Source organism: Symphodus melops (assembly GCF_947650265.1).
Source record: "Symphodus melops genome assembly, chromosome: 20".
In the NCBI taxonomy this organism is placed as follows: Eukaryota; Metazoa; Chordata; class Actinopteri; order Labriformes; family Labridae; genus Symphodus; species Symphodus melops.
Genome location: NC_136710.1, coordinates 6,261,320 through 6,279,152, shown reverse-complemented (window position 1 = coordinate 6,279,152; position 17,833 = coordinate 6,261,320). Strand labels below are relative to the sequence as shown.

The following is a 17,833-nucleotide window of genomic DNA, read 5'->3' as shown; positions in this document are numbered from 1 at the left end:
TTTTCTGCCTAGAAAATGTATTTTAAACGTAGTGTAAGTGATTCCTGACAGTTATTGATACCAGATCAGATTGACACAGAAGCAGGCCTTATAAAAAAAAATGAATGTACAGCGAGATCCAATAGGAAGAGTCGGTGTGAGCTGGAGGGCGGATCCTGTGTATGCGAGCAGGTTAGGCTGCGCACTGCGCTCAAACAACTTGATACAGAGTAACAGTAAATCAGACAGAGCAGCTCCTACAGCCCCAGCAGTGAAATTGTAACCCTGTTGCAAGTATTTTTGGCCGCTGATAGGAACGAGTGAGATCACTGCGGTCTCTTTTTTTTTTCTCGGATAGACTCAAAGAGTTGTTCGGGCAAGAGCAACGCAGGGGCCGGTTTTTTTTCAGTCTCATTTCTGCTATATCTCAATATTATATCACACTGGAAATGTCCGAAAACAAGCCGAATGATGAACCGAAGTTATCTACGACGGACAGGGTGGTGAAATGTAAGTGGATATTTTTTTGTGTGTGTGTTAAGGAGAACGCAGCCACAAGCTTTCCTTCTGACCAAGAAGAAGCAGGGCAGAGTGAGCACAGTCGTAGCAGCAGCAGCAGGAGGAGTAAATGTAGTCGAAATGTGTCTGCTGGTCATGGAGGAAGAAGGGTGTTAGCCGAGCTATGACAGCAGCTGTAAACTAGGAAGTGAGGGTAACTCCACTTATGTAGACCCCGAGCAAAAAAAAAAAAAAAAAATGTTGTGTCTTCTTCTAGAAATATGTGACATTGTGCCTGCGGGGCGTGATCCAGCCGCTGTCTGTCTGTACAGTATGTGCACTGTTTGCATTGGCAACAAATAGTACGACTGATGCGTGCTCGTTTTGGATCCATGTACAGTGCACAACGCTTTACAACATGCATGCACATACTGCAAAACCAATGCAAACCGAGGGCGATTTTTCTCAATATTTTGCATGCATCACTAAGCATGCTTTTTACCAAAGGCTTCTTTTTTTCCCCCACCATTGCATAATACTACTTGAAGTCGCCTATGTTTTGTAAATCTCACATTTGGTTCATCGTGTGCTTGATGCGATATGTAGGCTTGCCTCTTCCTGCCTTCTGTGTTTACAGGTCTTACGTTCCACCTTTGCGGTCCACCATAAGAACGCAATAAAGATCATAATCGAGACGACCTAACCCTAGGACGAGGAGTAAGGAGCGAACGGAGCCTGCCCGGTTGCATGCCAGTTGACATTTCACGTTGACTTAAAAGCGTTGCTCCACTTCAGTTGCAGCAGCAAAGTCTATTTCTAAATTTGGAATATTAGCACCTTAACGTCAATCCAGCTTACATTTCCCCATGTTGGAAAACTCATTTCAAGCCTTTTTCCTCAGAAGCAGAAGAATGTATTTGCTGTTTTGTTTCCAGCACCAGTTGCATCCATTATCCCCATCCAGTACATCCCAACATGTCATGTGCGATGATCCCAGTGTGCACAGAAGAGGGAATTGTTGAGTAATTTTATTCAGGCTTACTAGCTGGGGTTAAACTGGTTGAAATGATTAGATCATCAGTGTCCATTAAACATTCGGATTGAGTTGGAAACGACAGGGCTACAGGGTTGAAAGACCATGACTGGGATCATTTGCTGTCTTAAAGGCAAGCCTGAGCTCCGGCTTGCTAAGCTCTATCGCAAACATAGTTCTACTTCAGTGCTTTCTTCAGCTGAGCTTGTGGCGTTCGAAAAATGTTTCACCATAATAACTGCAATATTTCTCTCCCCCCCCCCCCCCTGCAGCCAGCAAAATAAAATAACCAGTTAATGTATTTCTTCACCAAAATGTGGCTGAATGGTCAAAGAGCGTTACACAACATGTCGTGGGTGCTTTCGCGATGAATATTTCAAGAGATCATCCCCCCACAGCTTCCAGCAAGTTGAAAGCTAATGAAAAATACATTTGACAAGTGTGTGTTTTGTTTTTTTTGAAGAGATTTTACAATATCATCGGGAGACCCGTCCTGCCGTCGTGCACGCTTCTGAAACCAGAGAACGCAGCGAGATAGCTTTTGTCTCTGCTTCTGCATTCCCCCCCCCCTCGTCTGCCAAGTGACGGTCTGCGTCCGCTGGGCTCTTAATCAGGTTGAAACGTATTGATTAGTCATTAGAGAGGAGGCTGTGTGTAAAGGGACTCTGAGAGCTCACTCCCAAACCTGATGTGCAGATCAACAAAGTCATTGAACTCGATGATTCATTCATCAAGTTTCAAGAAGTCATTGTTTTGGTAATGCATCACTATTATGACAACATGGATGCTGGCTGTGTACAAAGCACCTCTCCAAAATAACTGCAGGCTCTATAGGTGTGAAGTCATTTGTTTTCAGCCGCCGAGTTTGCCCTGCCACAAGGTGTCGGTCCAACTTATCATAAGTGCTTTGCATCCACCTGTTTTGAAAATGCATTATCCTAATGCCCCTGAACGCCACTGCCGCATAGTAATTACTCCCAGGACTTTAATCAGCCAAGGCAGGGGAAGTTGCATAATTTTTATCCAGTTTTTATCCCTGACAGAAAGAAACTGGAATAAATGAGCAATTTCCAGTATGCAGCCCTTCGCTTTAATGAACTCCATCCGTTTGTGTGTTAGTCAGACGTGTCTTTTGTTGTTGTATCGTGGCTCATTGATTGACTGTCGTGGCTGATTTGCATAGGTTTTAAAAGCCTACCTGGCTCAGCAGCATTTGAATGAGGATTAGTTTGTCATTTGAATGAGGATACCGCAGATTTTGACCGATTTTTGCTAAATTTATTTGCTATATATATTTTTACTAGCCATGTAGCTGCAGCTAAAGACTTTCTTTTGGTGAACCAATTGAATGAAACGGTGCATAAAAAGTGAAAAAAAAAAAAAAAGAAGCTTCTCAGCGGTGCAAGTTGACACATTTAAAAAGCTTCTTTTGTCTGACATTTTGTTCTGAAAGTTAAAAAAACAAAAAACATTTAAGATGATAAAAGGTCAGGACCACTTCATTGTTCACACGAAATAACAATCATCTGAAATTCTGCCCCAAAAAGTACTCCCAACAAAAATAGTTGCCTATTTATTTTTTGATGAATCAGCATTTCTGCCAGCTCAGATAAGCTGTGTTTTGCATCATTCATCGCACTGGCATATTAAATACGTACACTTCTACAGTCTGAATGTAGACACAGAGTGTTGCTGTGCAGTTGCACTCTAAATGACAAGCTTGTACTGGAGCTCTCCTCAGTTAGATATAAAATAAATAAACAGTTGTTAATATGGTTGTCATGGCGCAATCATGACAACCGCCATGCTCCAAAGCAAAACAAGCCCAGTAATGGTGTTTTTCCGTCACCAGCTCAGGAGCGGGGCCTCTGAGCCCCCGATGTGGCCTGGGTCCTTCTCTGCGAGTGGGGATGGATAACATCTGACATTTGACTTTTTGTGGAGAGGCCCCCGTGCTCAGACATGCGTAGGTCGGAGATGGCGGTGGTGACAGCGGCCCAATGCCAGCCACTGATCCCAGCTGGATAGCCGAGTCATTTATAGAACAGAACATTAAGTAATGCCACATACTCGATCCTTGCCTTACATGTGATCACCTGCATATGGAAGTGCCTCATGTTCAGTCTGACATGTGTGTCACCGTAGTGTTTCTTTTTTTTTTTATCAAGTACAAACACAGACACATAAAAAATGATCATTTATGGAGAGCTCTCCTCAGAGACTTGTTATTCTCAGTAATATTTCCTCATTAGCGTGCAATAACCGTTAGCTTTCTTTCAGCGGGAGAGTTCAGTGAGTAATGACTGCTGAGGCGGTTTGTGATTTCAAATCCTGTCGTTTGTAAATTAAGAACTTCAGTCGAAGTCGTTGGCCATGTTTTGGTGAAGACTGAAGTCCCATGGTGTTTCTCATTCTTTGCGAATGTTAATGTCAAAAACTGTTTATCAAGTTTCGGCGTGTTTAGGGCATTTTCAAGGAAGCGTCGACTTCAATCACAAGTCTTTTTGAACCATATTTATTTACTCGTGGATCTACTATGTCGGCATTAGAGGGAGTTGTGGACTTTACACAACACTTTTCACTAAGAGAATAAACACTTTTTTGTATTCCTTTCAAACAATTGAAATTGTCCCGATGGCTTTGCAAAATTTGTGCTAACTCTATACTCCTAATGTTAATCTGGACCTGTCATTTTTAAGATCTTTAAATCAACATATCGCAGAGAATGAGGACTGTTCTGTTTGAAATAAGCGGTCATTGTCTCCATCCTGTGAGTCAGACTCCGAACATAACCACTTTTTTTGTGAACATACAAAGACGCCGCACATTGCAGCCCATTGAATGTCCTCGGCTCTGTTGCCTCCATCACTTGACTTAACCCTCTTCAAAGAGTGAATGGAAAATAAAGAGTAAAGCCATTTGGTTTGTGCGACTGTGGAAAAACTTTTTTTTTTTTTTTTTTTTTTTTAGCGTGTTAATTATTTCAGTCAGTTAAAGTCTTTCTTATGAGTCCATCTGTGTGAACGTCAAACTCTCAGCTGAAATGAATGAACACTACCCCACAAGAGTTTTGACCCGTAATTACCGTTAAAGGAAAAAGTTCATCTCGTGGGCGCTGCTTTGTCTGATGTCACACGAAACAAAAAAGCCCTTCGATCTACGGGATTTTTGATAAAGAAATCGATTTATCAGTTAGCGCATTTCCTCAACATTAATACCCTTATAATGAATGAGCCAAGGGGCCTCCATGCACATGACCTACAGTTAGACTACGCCTTCATTTGAAAGTTATGCTGGCAGTTGCAGAGGAGCGGTAGATAACCGGGGCCTGTGATTGGTCAGACAGCTGACCTGGAAGCAGGAAGCTCTTGATCTTCTGCACCAGGGTTGGCGCTTGAAAAGGAAAACCGTCAATATAACGTCCAGTCAGACAGAATAATTTGTGGAGATGATGATGAGGGTTATTATAAATTGTGCCGCCTCGTGCCACGCACTCGATGGTCGAGCCTTCCAGGAGGTTTGGACTCTGTCGTGATGCACTTTCACAGTTTCAATGAGACGTGCGAGGCTGATGTTTAAAATGTCTTCTTAAGGAACTTCACTGTGGCAGTTACCGAAGTTTCATCAGCTGTCAGGGATACATCAGAAAGGAGGGAAGGGGGGGGGGGGGGTCCAGCTGAGATGCCCCCTTCAGCAGGAACTGCAAGTGATGTGAAGCAAAAAAAAATAAAATCCAACGTGATCAAAGCCTGTCACGGATCATATCCTCTTGTCTTCTGCCAGCTCACAGATTCCTTTTCTTGATAACAACATGTTGCATCATGGCACCAGTAGGGAAGACCTCGCGCTCCCTCTGTTGTGATGTGATGCTCAGATACAGTCTCCTGAACCTGAGTAAGTGCACCTTTACTGCTCATTAGATTAGAGAGGAATTAGGCTCTGTTGTGGATTTAGGGCACTGGAAAGCGGCGGATTTGGACAGATTAAGCTCCATATAGTTGGATAAAGGCGGCTCTGCTCGAGGTTGTAATCTGACTCCTTGCATTAGCTGCTGCTCTTGCTAATTCATGTGAACAAATGAATGGTGGGTTTTGATAAAGACACGAGGGCGGAGATCTGTTTACCTACCTTCTCCTTTTTTAGGTCGTTTCAAAGCCTGTGATCTCAGATTGTGGATTTAAGAACTCACTGTTGATTCATTTGATCTGTTTGTAGTTTACGTCAGGTCAGGACTCTTTTAAAACTTCCCTTTTCAACCTCCAAAGGAGCTTTTTTTTCTTCGAGGACCACATAGAAAAATATTTTTAGTTGCCTGTTTCCCACATTGCGTACCCGATATCGGGCTATCGTATTTGTTTAAAAAAAAAAAAAAAAAAACTCGCCCTCAGCGTTTCCCCATTTCGTGGCTGGCAGACACAAACACTCGGTCCCTTTTGTCAGCGGCAGCAGCGGCTCACAAAAGCCATTTTGGAACAGAGACAGGAGTTGTGTGTCATCAGATCACTCTCTGAGGCTGGTCGGAGCACACTCCCAAATCGATCAATACAGTGTCTACAACACATGTAGCTACATATTGGGCTCGGCGCTACAGTGAGTGTGGGGGAGGAGAGGCTAACCCAGTGAACTGGGAGCAACTGGGTTGCTGGGTTACATTGGAGGCCAGCAGAGTGGTGAATCTGCTTCCTCAGCTCAGGTCGTGCTCGGGGGGGGGGGGGGGGCAGAGAGTGGGCAGCACGGAAACGGGATGTTTTTCGGAGCAGTGTTCAGCATACAGCTCCGTGCACAGAATGCATCATGTGGGTCAATGTTAATTAATATTTTGAAAAAGCCTTTTTTTTTTTTTTTTCTCCTCCCAATGCAGATATAGAAAACCATCTGTGGTAGGATTGTTGCCAAATGCTGTTTAGCGAATGCTTTGTCATGCGCTGTGTGTGAGCGGCTTCACGGAGGCACACGGTGAACCATGAGTCGATTTTTCAGGGTTCCTTTTTTGCGTTCGGAGATTTAGACTGTGAGCTGAAATCCGTGACGAACAGGTGAACATGTGAATCAGACAGAAGAAGCCGAATTAAAAATGAAGACATTTCAAGGGGGGTTCTAAAAATATTGCATTCATTTTGAGGCATTTTATTTCTGTTAAATCTCTAAAAGCTTTTTAAGAAAGAAATGAAACTTTTCCAAGAGTTTAAACGTAATCTGTCCTTCGTTCACGTCACTTCCTCAGTATTGTGCTGTATTTTATTTCTTTTATTTCTTTTACTGCATCCCTTTAGTCATGTTTTATGCCTCTTAATTAATCGTGTATTTCATGTTTTATGCCTTTTAACTAAATTATTTTTTATTTTACTTTGGTCAGCTGTGGTTGTTTTTAAGTGCTTAATCAAAGAGAGTTGGATCGGATATTTGTACCTGGTTTTATTCTGGATTGCGGCGTGTTCAGGTTAGTGAGAGAGCGTGTCGGAGGAGGGATGAAACTGTGCTTCAATGAAGCGTTTTTGTAGCACAAGCGCACAAATCAAAGCGCGTCCTGCAGCAGGGCTGTAAGTGGTGCAGTGAAGGTTTACAGAACGACTGTTTGAGTCCCAGGAAAGTGTGTAGAGCTTCATTTGTCTGGTCAAGAAATCTACATTATGTTTATGACATATGGTGTCAGCATCCATCATGTGGATCATGGCATTATAAAGAGACAGAAAAGTAAATCTATCGTTTCGTAGGCTGGGACAATAAAACCGTTTTCTCTTTGTAGGTAAATGCAGGAACACAGTTTTTTTAAATCAATGCATTAGTGAACGGTAACACATGAGTCTTTGCACCCTTTGCTTTCATCATTAGCCAAAGAATCGCTGCCTGTTCATATTTTAAATTGCCTAAATATTGATCTAACTCCAGCCCACAGGTATGCACACACAGCCACCTCAAACCGCATGCTAAATGAGAAAGCATTCGAGCAGCGCTGAATAACGTTTTATACCTCTGAGTACAAGCTCTCTACAGACGTGTGTTTTTTTTTTTTTTTTTTTTTTTTTTTAAATCTGGGGCGAACCTCTTCTGTTTGAACACACAGTCGTCTGGCTGCCGTTCTTGTCTCTATCAAAAGGGGGGGGGGGGAGGATCGTTGTGGTGAAAGCATACCTGTATGCTAAACGGGAGGGTTTTGTCTGGGTGTACGGAGGCAAGCCCCTGCACGCCGCCGTGTGACGGATGCAAACACAGACACACTGTCCTGTGTTGTGCCAGGCGGTCGTTTGTATTTAAATATGGGTAAAATGACTGAAGCCATCTGTGGGCTGCCTGTAAACGGCAGATTAGTAAGCAGGGAAAAGTCAGCGCAAGGGGGGAGGGATGTTGTAACTCTTGTGTTGGCTCGTCGCCTCAGTGCGTATGGAGGGGAGGGGAGGTGGGGGGGTGACATGGGCAGGGTGCGCAGTATCCAACGGTAACAGTCTAGTCGAGATTGCCTCTTCTCTGCTATCATGTAGGCATCGGTACTTGTTGACACCCCCGCACACATAGACACACACACACGCACACACAAACTGAAGCAGATGCAAATGAGACCTGTTCCTATGAAGAACTGATGAATATGCAGATTTTTCCCATTTCCAGTACTTGAGCTCGTTTGTCAGGGAACATGCAAGAAGCGACGCAACCTGAACACTTCATCCGACGTGAGAGATAATGTCAGACCTCAGCGAGAGGGAGTTTGTGAGGATGAACACGCTGTCCTGTTGTACTGTATGTCAGCACACGCAAAGCAAAGACTAAAGAGAGAAAACAAATGTACTCATGAAGTGCTGTACCCATTAGAGCCAACTTTACACGGCATGGATGTTGACACAATGTTCAAGTCAACATTTTTGAAGTTTTGCCAAGACAGTATAAAAAGTAGTTCTATAATAACAGATGTTACAGGGATTGTCATGAATACAAAACAGATCAATCTTTTTGATTTGCTCCAAAAAGGAACCTTTAAGAAAAAAAAAAAAATCCTTTATACTGCAGGTTGGTGCTGTCTTTCCTATTAAGACAGTTTCTCCTTGAATTACATTTTTAGTGAACAGAAAAATGACAATATCTGACCAGGTGAAGAGATTAAAATAAATTACCATGTACAAATATTATCTGTGAGTATAATGGACTGTAAAAAGCATGCTCATGTAAAAAAAAGCATTGTGTGTAGATACATGGACGTCGTCTCAGTGACATCACCTATTGGTTTCTGAAGAACAATGACTGTCAATATAACAACGCCAGAGTGACGTCAGCCATCATTTAGTCCAGGGAGCGCTTTCTTTCTTTAAAATCAAATGACATGATAAAAATAAAATTCACCCACTTGTCTATTTTTTTTTTACAATTATTATTTTTTTTTTTTCACAAGAGGCCTGCAATGTTAATTTTCCGTCAAAAATAATAACATAATCATTTGGGGATCCTTTGCCCATGTGGTTAGCCTCAAGTGGACAATTGCAAAACTGCAGTTTTTTTTAATTTTATGCACCACCACATTGATTTCATTATTCTACACTGGAGAACACATTGTCATCAGATCCATGTCAATGCACTTTACTGTCTTTTTTTCCCCCGCTATGTGCGACTGGAGCTGAAGAGGCCTTCTCACAGAGTTCAAACTTGTCTTTAGGTTGCAGCACGACATTCCACTGCAGGTTTATTCTGGCGGGAGTTTGGCTTGGCTGACTACTGAAGCATCAGGCACAGAGCGGCATCAGCCAACATGGCATCTGTGCTGTGCATCCAGTCAAGCTGCCTGCCGCTCTCTGGCCAGTTGTGGACTTCAGGCCTTCAAATGCACTTTGACATTTTTCAGGGCACTTTCAACATGGGTAGCTTTCCACTATAAACCAAGAGACCTTTTGATGGGAAGCATGTGTGGGAGTCGCAGTGAATGTCATGTGTACCCAGCTTTGCCCGTCATTTGCTGCACTATGAGAGAATTTGCAGTGCAGAGTTCACCTCGCTCTCTCTCTCTCACCTTCTTATTCACCGCCGCTCGAGAAATAGATCGACTGCTGGGCAGATTTAATCACGCGAGATGAGATATTACATTTCATTCGCCGTTCTTTTTCATCAACACACCAATCAATACTTTGAATAAAGGGTTATGAGCGTACTGTAGTGAAGCTGTGAATAACAGAGGGTCCGAGAATGAAAGAATGACTGCTGTGCTGTTCTGAGGCGTAGAGCCTTTTAACAGTAGAGACAGTTTTATTTTCCTGCTCCGTTCAGCAAATGAACAAAAAATGATCTTCATTGAGGAAAGCCCTTATTACAGAGTAAATAAAGAGCATTGTATGCCTCATTGTTTTTCTTCCATTCATTCACCCTGTTGCATGAAAAGACAACCCCGCAGGGACTTTTCCCTTTTTCTTTCAGGTGTTGTTAGCCAGCTAGCTAAATCGCCCAGAGTGTGGACGAGAGAGAAACTCCAGCTATACAAATACAGCTGGAGGTGAGTCGAGGCCCCAAGGTTTATTTACACGTGTTAATTATAGACCACCTGGCTGAAAATGAACCCTCTTATTCCACGTGGCGAAAATTGGAGTCTGCTTATCTAAGTCCATGGGGGGGAGCAAAAAAAAAAAAAAAAAAAAGTTCATTGGATTTCAGCGTGTTCTATAATTAACCCGACAGGAGAGTGTGATGTGAGATTGGCAGCCTGATTCGCCTTTCAGCATCGTATTGTTTATCATGTTTTTTTGTTTTTTTTGACTTCTCATGAATTCAATGATCTCTCTTTTCAAGTATTTAATGATTCGACTTTATTCCACTGCAGCAGCGCATGCAATGTTTTCACGAGGCCAATTTATTTTTTACAAAAAAACCCCCAAAAAACAACCCAGTGCGTCAGCATTAACAATTTGATCGAGAACAAAAAAAAAAAAGGTCTCAATGGAACAAAGATGTTGCTCCTGTCATTTTTCCACACCAAAATAAATGCTGAAGCTGTTTTTTAAATGAAAATCTGAAATAATCCAGACAACAAACCCACTAAAACAAACGTAGCCACTTCATAAGGCTTTGTTTGGATTAAGAGTTAGTTGCACAACTAGGAAAAATATAATGAAAAACTTCCATGTACAGAGGTATGAGTCCTCTGGAGCAGGCGGCCCTGGTTTAAATCTGACCTGTGGCTCCTTTCCCTCATTTCCTCTCTCTCTCTCTCTCTCGCTCTCTCTCTCGCTCTTGTCCCAGTTTCAGTGGACCCTCCACTGTCCTATCTCCTAAGCTTTAAACCTGCTTGCCACTTCTAAAAATGTGTCACGAGACAACCAGGCAAACAAGGGTTAAGTTTGCCCCGGAGCTGCTGATGGCAGGCCTCTCAGTCACTCCCGCCCACGTGGAGAGAAGAGGGCGGAGGACCGCTGACTGGCCCACTCACTCCAAACACACTCTGCAGAGGCTAAGCAGAGCCAGAGTCGTGACTGAGGTGTGTGTGTGTGTGTGTGTGTAGGGAAGTAGGGGGTAGAAAAACTGGAGAGGTGTGTTTGTTACCATGCCCTCGCTGTTGAATCAGAGTCCAGGATCAACTCCAAAAGCGCCACCAGGTGACATTTCATCAAAGCCTGTTGGCCCCTTTTGCGATGCATTTTTCGCCCAGAATAGTGTTCAAGGTTAATTTGTCTTTTTAAATTTAGATTTGATTTACACAAGTGTTTGTCCAGCCACCTGAGGCGGAGCAGTCGGGCACAGTTCCTCCCTACGCTCCGAGTTGTCCTCCGTAGTTTCTCGGGCCGAGGCGAGCGCGATCATACAGTCATGCAAACTGATATCCCCTCCGGCCTCAGCTCGCTGTGTGCCTCTGTTAGCCAGATTGCAGAGAGGTTAGTGTGTCCCAGGGCTCCGATTGATTTTGTGCCAGTCCAAACACCGACGGGGAGCCATACATTACAACGACCAATCATTGGAGCTTTAATGACGCCCTGCTCCCGATCGGACCATTAGGAGGAGTAGAGGGAGGGTTCCGGGACTCCTGCTGGGTCTTTTTGCTGTCAAGCGGGGCCTGCTGCTTATTAACAGCGTTTTGCTTTATTGATTGCATGGAGAGAGATCCTGTTTTTCAGTAGACTGTGGCGAACGCACTTGTAAGCTCGCTGTCACTGTCGTGCATGTTCAAACTTGCGCCTGTTCCTATTCGCCTGACTCAAAAGAACGGCAAATTCAAGGACGTGAAGGAGCGTTCAGTTCTGCTGACTGGATTTCTGTTTGAGTGAAAACTGCACCGTGAGACTGTAATCTGGAGTCTGTTTGAACTCTTGAGCCCAAAAAACTCGGGCCCATTGTCGGTCACGAAATCCGTCGTCACACCCCGGTCCTACAAAGACGCTTGCTGTCAGGCCCTTTTGGCAGCCTGCGCCTTGTTTTGCATGATCAAGGACGCCTTTAACATCGGGCCCCTCATCTCCTGCAGAAACTGGCCCAGGTCGATGAGCGACGCAGACGTTCGCTGGCACACACTCACTGCTCTGAACACGAGTTTGGGTATGTCCCCGTCCATGACATACTGTCTCAGCAAGACTAAAGAGTACACCGCCTTTTGACAGCTTCCCAGGCTCCACAGCTACTTTAGTCAGCACTGCCTTCTTCTTTCCTGTCCTGTAAAAATGTGAGACATACCCCACCAGGCACAGTATTGTCTTTCTCACTGGCTTGACTGTTTTTGTCTCCGTGTCATGTATTCCAGCAGCCCTCCAACAGTACATTTCTTGTCTTCTTCTTCTTCTTCTACCATCCCTGACTACATCGCATACTCTAGTCCACGATCTGCCACTCACTCAGCATTACTTTTTGCACACTTGCTTCATCACGCTGCTGCTCGAGACTGTGTGAGTCGCAAGACCGAAAGCCCCCCGTAACGCTTCAAGGCCCGTACCCCTGTATGGAACGTAATCCGATCCCCCTTTAGGAATGTGGCAGGCCGAGAGGATGGCCAAATCGAGGTACAAATCAGCCGGTCCGCAGGCAGATAGAGTATCTCAAAGTGATTTAAAGCCTGCAGCATATGGCAACCTGAAATCAATTCAGCATTCCTCCTTTCACCAAACCAGATTCCTATTTAGTATTTATTTTTCCTTTTAGATGCTTTATGAAAGTAAAGTTGGCAGACAAAAGACGTAAGCTGCGTTAAACATTCACAGTCTGTTTTGTAGCCAGCAGTGAAGAGGGCAGGGACTCCTCCTCAGACGACCAGATGGTGAGTACAGCACAGAGCGATCCACATCCTACAGTATTACGCTGCAGCAGTGGATGTGATGTCTCCATGAAAACCAATTTGCTTTTTAACGAAGAAAGCAAAGTGTGACTTGGACTTCAGCAGTAACGTATCGAGGCACATGTTTTTGTGTGTCTGTTTGCATTTAGTGAAGGAGATGGTTGTAAAACTTTGTGACTTTGCATAAGATAACAAGTTCAGAACAACAAGTCCTGAATATTTCGATTTTTTTATGAAGTTGGACTGATTAATCGAGTTGTTGTGTGTTCCCCCTTTTCTTTTAACATTTGGAGTTTCGTCAACCTTAAAAACATACAACACAAAGGGCTTCAATGCTGAATATTCAGTATAGACAAATACAACCAACACAAACTTAGATTCACTATGTGGAAACCACCGTTAGGGACGTTTATTAAAACCCTTTCTATTTTACTTTGGATGGATATTTTTCCAAACAGATGGTAAGTAGAGGCTCCAGAAGAATGGGCAAGCATGTTCAACAACCTTCTGTGTTTTTCTGCACATCATGGTTTGTTTTTCATGCGGAGAAAATCCACGCTTAGCTGCGGGACTCGGCTTGTAACGGTAATAAATGGGAGGCAGGTCGAAAGGGTTGCTCTGCAGGGGAACATACCAAGAGGGAATGTTGGAAAGAAGAATGAAGAAAAGCTGAGCCTTGGTGTCTGGTCTGTACATGTACAAAGATATGTATGTACAGTGAGGAAGGCCTATGACCGCGACAAAAGAAAAAAGAAAAAATCTGGGTGTCAAGGCTCCCTTCAGGCAGTCAAGCTGTCAAGTGTCCCTTTCTTAGTCCGGACCATTCTCTGACCTCATCCTCAAGGACGTATGACCTTTGGCGGCCTGCTTGGCCCAAAGAGATCAGGGACATGACCCGCACTACCAAGCCTCACCTCGAGTTCTCTAAAGGCCTTGGCCCTTACTAACACTCCTTTTCTTTGATTGGACGCTTCTGGCCGAGATGGCTTTTGTATGTGATGCTTTAACTGCCTTTTAATCTGGGGGCTGCTAGTAAAGCCTGCACAGATGGTGCCTTCAGCATAATACTCCACGACTGAATTTTTGAAAGTGCTTTCTCTGCAGTACGGAGGTCGGGCTTGCGGCAGAGAAGGATGATTTACTTTACAGTCACTTTTAGCCCAGAAGTGTTGCATAATAGCAGCTACTTCAGGGGTTCCGTCACAGCTTCTCCTGATATATAGAGTTCCTCCAGGGGGCTTGGCACGGCGAGACAGAAGTGTGTGTGTGTGTGTGTGAGGCTGCTGAAGAGTTTTATCCTTTGCTGACTCAGAATTCCTTTGGTCCTCAGAGAAGTAATTCCTTTGTTGCACTCCCTTCCTCATATCACAGCCCTGTGCTGTTTGGTTTTTTTTTTTTTTTGCTTTACATTCTTGGCAGTCAGGTGCCCCTGCTGGCAGGAGAACTCACCACACCCACGCAGACATGGCCTAGATACAGACATGGGTGTTAGAGGTGGGCGTGGGCAAGGGGGGAAAGGGAAGCAGTAGCAAAAAGGAAGGGGACTCTTAGGGGCCTTGTTGTCTTGGCAAGAGGAGGGAGGACGTGGCTGGCTGTGCTGTCCCATTGCCTTACCACCTGTCCACAGAAAAATCACACCAGGCCTGCCAGAAAAAAAACATGGATCAACCATGGATCCCTTGGACACAAAGTCATGGGGCCACAGAAGATGCTTGTTGCGATATTCGATGCGTCATTACTCTTGAATCCTTTTTCTTTCACGGGATTCATTTGTGAATGTTTAACTTGTGATGGGACTATTCTTATATGGTTGGGAGGGTTTGCCACAGTCCACAGATCATTGTGACATCACCGGGCGGTATTCCCTTTTAAAGTCCAACAAGCAACCTTCAAAGTCGAGAGGAGTGGCGGCGTTGACAATTGGTTGGTTATTAATGTGGAGTTTTATCTACAGTTCAGTCTGCTTTTTTGGGGGGGGGGGGGGGTCAAGTCTTGTGAAGTCTTTCATTTGCCAAGTGCGGGTGCAAATATAGACTGGTCTCATCCCCTCTGTATGCATCCAGTTATTGCATTCTAGAAATGCCAACATCTCGGCTGCCAACAAGCCCTCCTTGGGAGGTGCGATCACGCCTGTTGAGGCATATTATCTCAGGCAAGCTGTGAATGAGTGCAGAAAACACTGAAGTCAGCTGGAGTTTCTAAACGCGTCATTTTCCTTTTTGGTTTGTGTTTAGATTTGGTAAAGAAATGGTTAATATTTTGTGAGGGGGGGGGGGTCATGAAATCATCGGTCGTCGAACGCGTGACGGAAGGTTCAGCAGTATTCAGAACTTGACCTCCTTCTGTGGTTTTATTCATCGACATCCCCTGAACAGCCGGCATGATATTTCTCTATTATTCAGGGCTACACACGTGTGCGTCATGCCGGATTATTTTTCACATTCTGTTTTTATACTTCCTGAACAAGAAGTCGTTTGCCCTGATACTCTCAGCAAACATTTTGTGAAAGCTGAAATTCCTTTTTCCCAGTTATCTCCAGAGGGTTTAACACGTGTGGATTAAAATATTTAAAAGGGGATGAAGAGCCAGAGCTACTATATGCCTCCTGACAGTTGACTGTAGCTGTGAAAAAGACAGAAATAGATTCAATCGCAACATTGAAGCAATATCACACTGTTGGCTGGGCTGTTGCATTGAGTATGAGCACGGCTGTAGTTCAGTTATCAGCTTTGGTCGTAGTTAGCATGACAACAGGATCTATAGAGCATGTTTATACTCCCGTATAACAGTTGTGCTTGTGGCGTTTAGTTGTGAACAAAATCGAAAAAACACACATGATCATTTGTAGCTCTTTTTTTAATTTTTTTTTTTAGCAATGTTGGAATTTGTTTTGAGCCTTTTGTAAGATCGTCCCAGGGGCAGCTGATGAAAATTAGCCATTTGGCTAACTCTGGCATGTTTACATTTTTTTTTAATATGCATTGTCCCTGTAAAATAAAATAAAAAATAGATAAAAAAAAAATCACTTTCATTCAATGATTTCTTGTTTTGCGTCGCCGAAAAAGGCGGTGAAACAAATCTATTCAAACAAAATGCTAAAATTGTCCTTGTTTGGGGAAATAGAATTTTTAATGTGCCTCGATGTATTTTTTATTATTATTTACAGCCGGACATTTGGCTGTTGATTTCTATTTCTGCTGGACATCTGCATGTGATGCGGGCTAAAAGCGGTGAATAGCGGCTAACTGAAATCCTGCCTGAAGCAGAGTGATGCAGTGGAAAGTCCTTGTGCTGTTGTTCTGTTGTTCCTATTAAAAGTACTTCGTTGGAAACTAACTGTTGGAGAATATAGAGTGAATCCTTGAGCAATGTAGAACTCTGTGGCCTTCAAATAATTTGACAGTTTTATGACAAACCAGTACTCTACCACAGCTGTCCACTTAAACATGGTAGAATACTGCACTATATAGTTATGCCATCATTTTATGATTGACTTTCACATGTTTGGGTTAAAAAGCTTTTGAAGTGAAACTTTTGGTTTCTGCCCAAGCGTAGCTGCTCACAACGGGTCTCTATCGCTCCCAACCACTCGTCCACATGTCACTACTCACTCTCAGAACAAGCCACCAACAAGCACGCTTTGTTAAGTGGCTGCCCGCGTACTGCTGAAGCCCTCCAGGGTTAGAGGGGACATGTGTTCTCGATAGACCTGTGTCGCCAAGTCCTTCCTCATACAAGCGCCGGTTGACAGCATAATGAAGCGCGATGAAGGACTCGCACAAAGGTGGTTCTGTGTACGTACAGGGCCAAACACTCACCAAGTCTGGATCTTCTGTAAGCTGTGTCAGGGCCTTTAGATGACAAGTGAAGCAATTAGCAAGTTGCATTCAAACTGCGTTTGTCATGCATTCTTTAAAGGGTGCTTTATAACACCGGGGATGCTACCATAAAATGTGGCCTTGTAACTGTCGCTTTGGTTTATTCCACAGGTTCTGTTTGCGGCATGGGTTTGCATACAGCGGAGCATGCACCCACAGCACCTCGTCTTCCAGATCCTTTCAGCCTCTCTCATTGTTCCGTCTCCGCTATGCTCCAAAGCTGATTACAGCGCCTTCTCTAATGAAAGCTAATCCTGTGTCACGGCATTGTGGAGAAGGAGGGGGGGGCAGGCCTCAGCATGGCAAAGCTAGCAGGGAATGTCTTCTTCAGGGCCTGTCATGAGTGGCTTTCAGAGGAAGTGCCAGAGAGCGCTAACGTCTTTGCAAACCTGGAAGTCCGCGAGGTGTTTTGTGTTAAGATCAAGCTTTTCGGTTGTGCCATTTTGGCCCTTTAAACCTTACACACAGCGCTGCCAACACCTGTCATGGGCATTAATAATTCCATTTAAAAATATTCAGCACAGCTGCTAGCCTCTTAGCAGTTGGACGACGTTTGTCTGAGTTACTTTAGTGAGATTATTATTTATTTATTTTTTACACTTTTGTTTTCTTTGACATTGTTGTACCTGAACTGAAGAAACAAATTGCCATCATGATTATGGAATTTCACAGATTTTTAATATACTAAGGAGAGGGAAAAAATCCCAGAGGAAGACAATCTTAAATGTACATTTTTCAACAACAAAAAAGTGTCAACAATCAAAGTACATAATCAAAGTGATGGCATTTTAATGTGTCAACAATCAGCATGGATTTCAAGAACTGGCTGGACTGTGTGGCATCAGGTCACGGGTCGCAGTATGCGGGAGATGACAAGTTGTGTGAGGAGGATGATCTGCAGGGACATACCATCCGAGGACTGTGAGTCAGGGAGTGGATTGCTTTTTATTAAGATTGACTGATGCTTCTTCCCCAACACTTTTGATGACACTGACTGCTCTTCTGCTCTGCGAGGCTTGTGCGCCCCCCCCCCCCCCCCCCCCCAATTCAGCTCCAAATCAACTTTAGCAATTTGCCAGGTCCCTGTTGACCTCGCACTCATTGATCGGGGTTGCTACATTGATGAGTTGCCACACGCCCGAGCTCAAACCCAAAAAAAAAAAAAAAACATAGAAAATACACATCCATTCCCCTTAAACCACAGCAGCAGCCACC

General features: G+C 43.9%; 1 protein-coding gene across 2 annotated transcripts in view; it reads left to right on the top strand.

The window, feature by feature from the left end:
* Positions 1-163: 163 nt before the first annotated feature.
* Positions 164-17,833, top strand: part of LOC306841203 (protein phosphatase 3 catalytic subunit alpha) — a 61,504-nt gene continuing 43,834 nt past the window's right edge. For both annotated transcript variants that reach the window (XM_079370926.1, XM_079370925.1), the window contains exon 1: positions 164-489. In XM_079370926.1, the coding sequence (XP_079227052.1) occupies positions 429-489 (61 nt within the window). In that variant the 5' untranslated portion in view covers positions 164-428. The remainder of the gene's footprint in view (positions 490-17,833) is intronic.